The sequence below is a fragment of the Chinchilla lanigera genome, unplaced genomic scaffold (genome assembly GCF_000276665.1).
Source record: "Chinchilla lanigera isolate Chin_1 unplaced genomic scaffold, ChiLan1.0 scaffold00025, whole genome shotgun sequence".
NCBI classification, from domain to species: Eukaryota; Metazoa; Chordata; class Mammalia; order Rodentia; family Chinchillidae; genus Chinchilla; species Chinchilla lanigera.
This window is the reverse complement of record NW_004955426.1, coordinates 22,101,303-22,102,439: the sequence shown is the minus strand read 5'-3', so window position 1 is coordinate 22,102,439 and position 1,137 is coordinate 22,101,303. Positions and strand designations below refer to the sequence as shown.

Here is a 1,137-nt window from a genome sequence, read left to right as displayed (position 1 = left end):
TTTTTTTGGTTTTTCTCCGGTACCAGGAACCGAACTCACGACCTTGCGCTTGCCAGGCAGGCGCTTTGCCGCTGAGCTAAATCCCCAGCCCCCAAACTACCACTTTTCAATGATTTTACAATAAGGTATGATTTCTTCTTCTATTTTAAATACTTTATATTGTTTATCCTCAAGTAACATAAGTAATTACAAGAATATAAAAATAACACAATCTATGAACTAAGTTATGTAATCTTTGAGCAATACAATGACTGCTTAGAATCCCCTTCTCAGCACTCATCTGTAAAGTGAAGAAACTCGAGCCTTTTACAAACACAGTACAGAAATAGAGCTGAGAATAATGAGAAATGTTCCTACTCCACTAAGAACAGAGCTATCTTTCAGATCCATTTCTGTTCATTTGTAACATTCCTATATTTAAGAAAGGTTTTTTAAAGCCAACAATAACATTGACAGTGTATTCCCACTGTAAAGAAAAGACAGTGACTATTATCATTAAAAAAAGTGACCTTTCTTTTTCTAATGTTTAAAACTTTTATGACATCAGCTGATTTTGTAATTAACCTTAATGAAAAAGTATCTCATTAGTTCAGCTTTCACCAGAGCCCTGTTATCACAAGGAAAGAAATGGTTGTTTTAACTTACTGTTTTAGTGCCATGCTTCAGTGTTATCTCATGTGAGTCAGGAATCCTCTGGACAGGGCTCTGCAACAGGAAAAGCCCATGACATAAATAACTAGAACAGTATATCTCAGTTAACTACATATCAATTCAGAGAAAATATAGTTTTTAAAAATTACATCATTGGCTTTTTAAAGCAACGCTTAAACAGCAAAATAAAAGTGTGAAGATATCTTTTGTTTGCCCTTCTATATAAACCATAATTTATCTTTTTTGGCTGATAATAAATTGACTTTAAGTTCTAAGAAGCAATACCTAAGAGAGCACTCAGGTAGCACAAAAGGCCCTTGTTTCAACCCATGCTACCACAAATGGGGGAAAAAAAAAACCCTAAGAAACTCTAGGCTGTATAAAATTATTCCCTATTGTTAAAGAAACCTTTAACCTAATCTAAAAATAAATAAATAGTTGCTGATCATGTAATTCTTTTTTTTTTTTTTTTGGTTTTTCTCCGGT

At 33.2% G+C, this 1,137-nt stretch overlaps 1 protein-coding gene across 2 annotated transcripts in view; it reads right to left on the bottom strand.

Moving 5' to 3' along the window:
* Wdr70 (WD repeat domain 70) overlaps window positions 1-1,137 on the bottom strand; it is a 281,725-nt gene that overhangs the window by 242,157 nt on the left and 38,431 nt on the right. For both annotated transcript variants that reach the window (XM_013514960.1, XM_013514961.1), the window contains one exon: window positions 646-705. In XM_013514960.1, coding sequence (XP_013370414.1) covers window positions 646-705 — 60 coding nt within the window. The remainder of the gene's footprint in view (window positions 1-645; window positions 706-1,137) is intronic.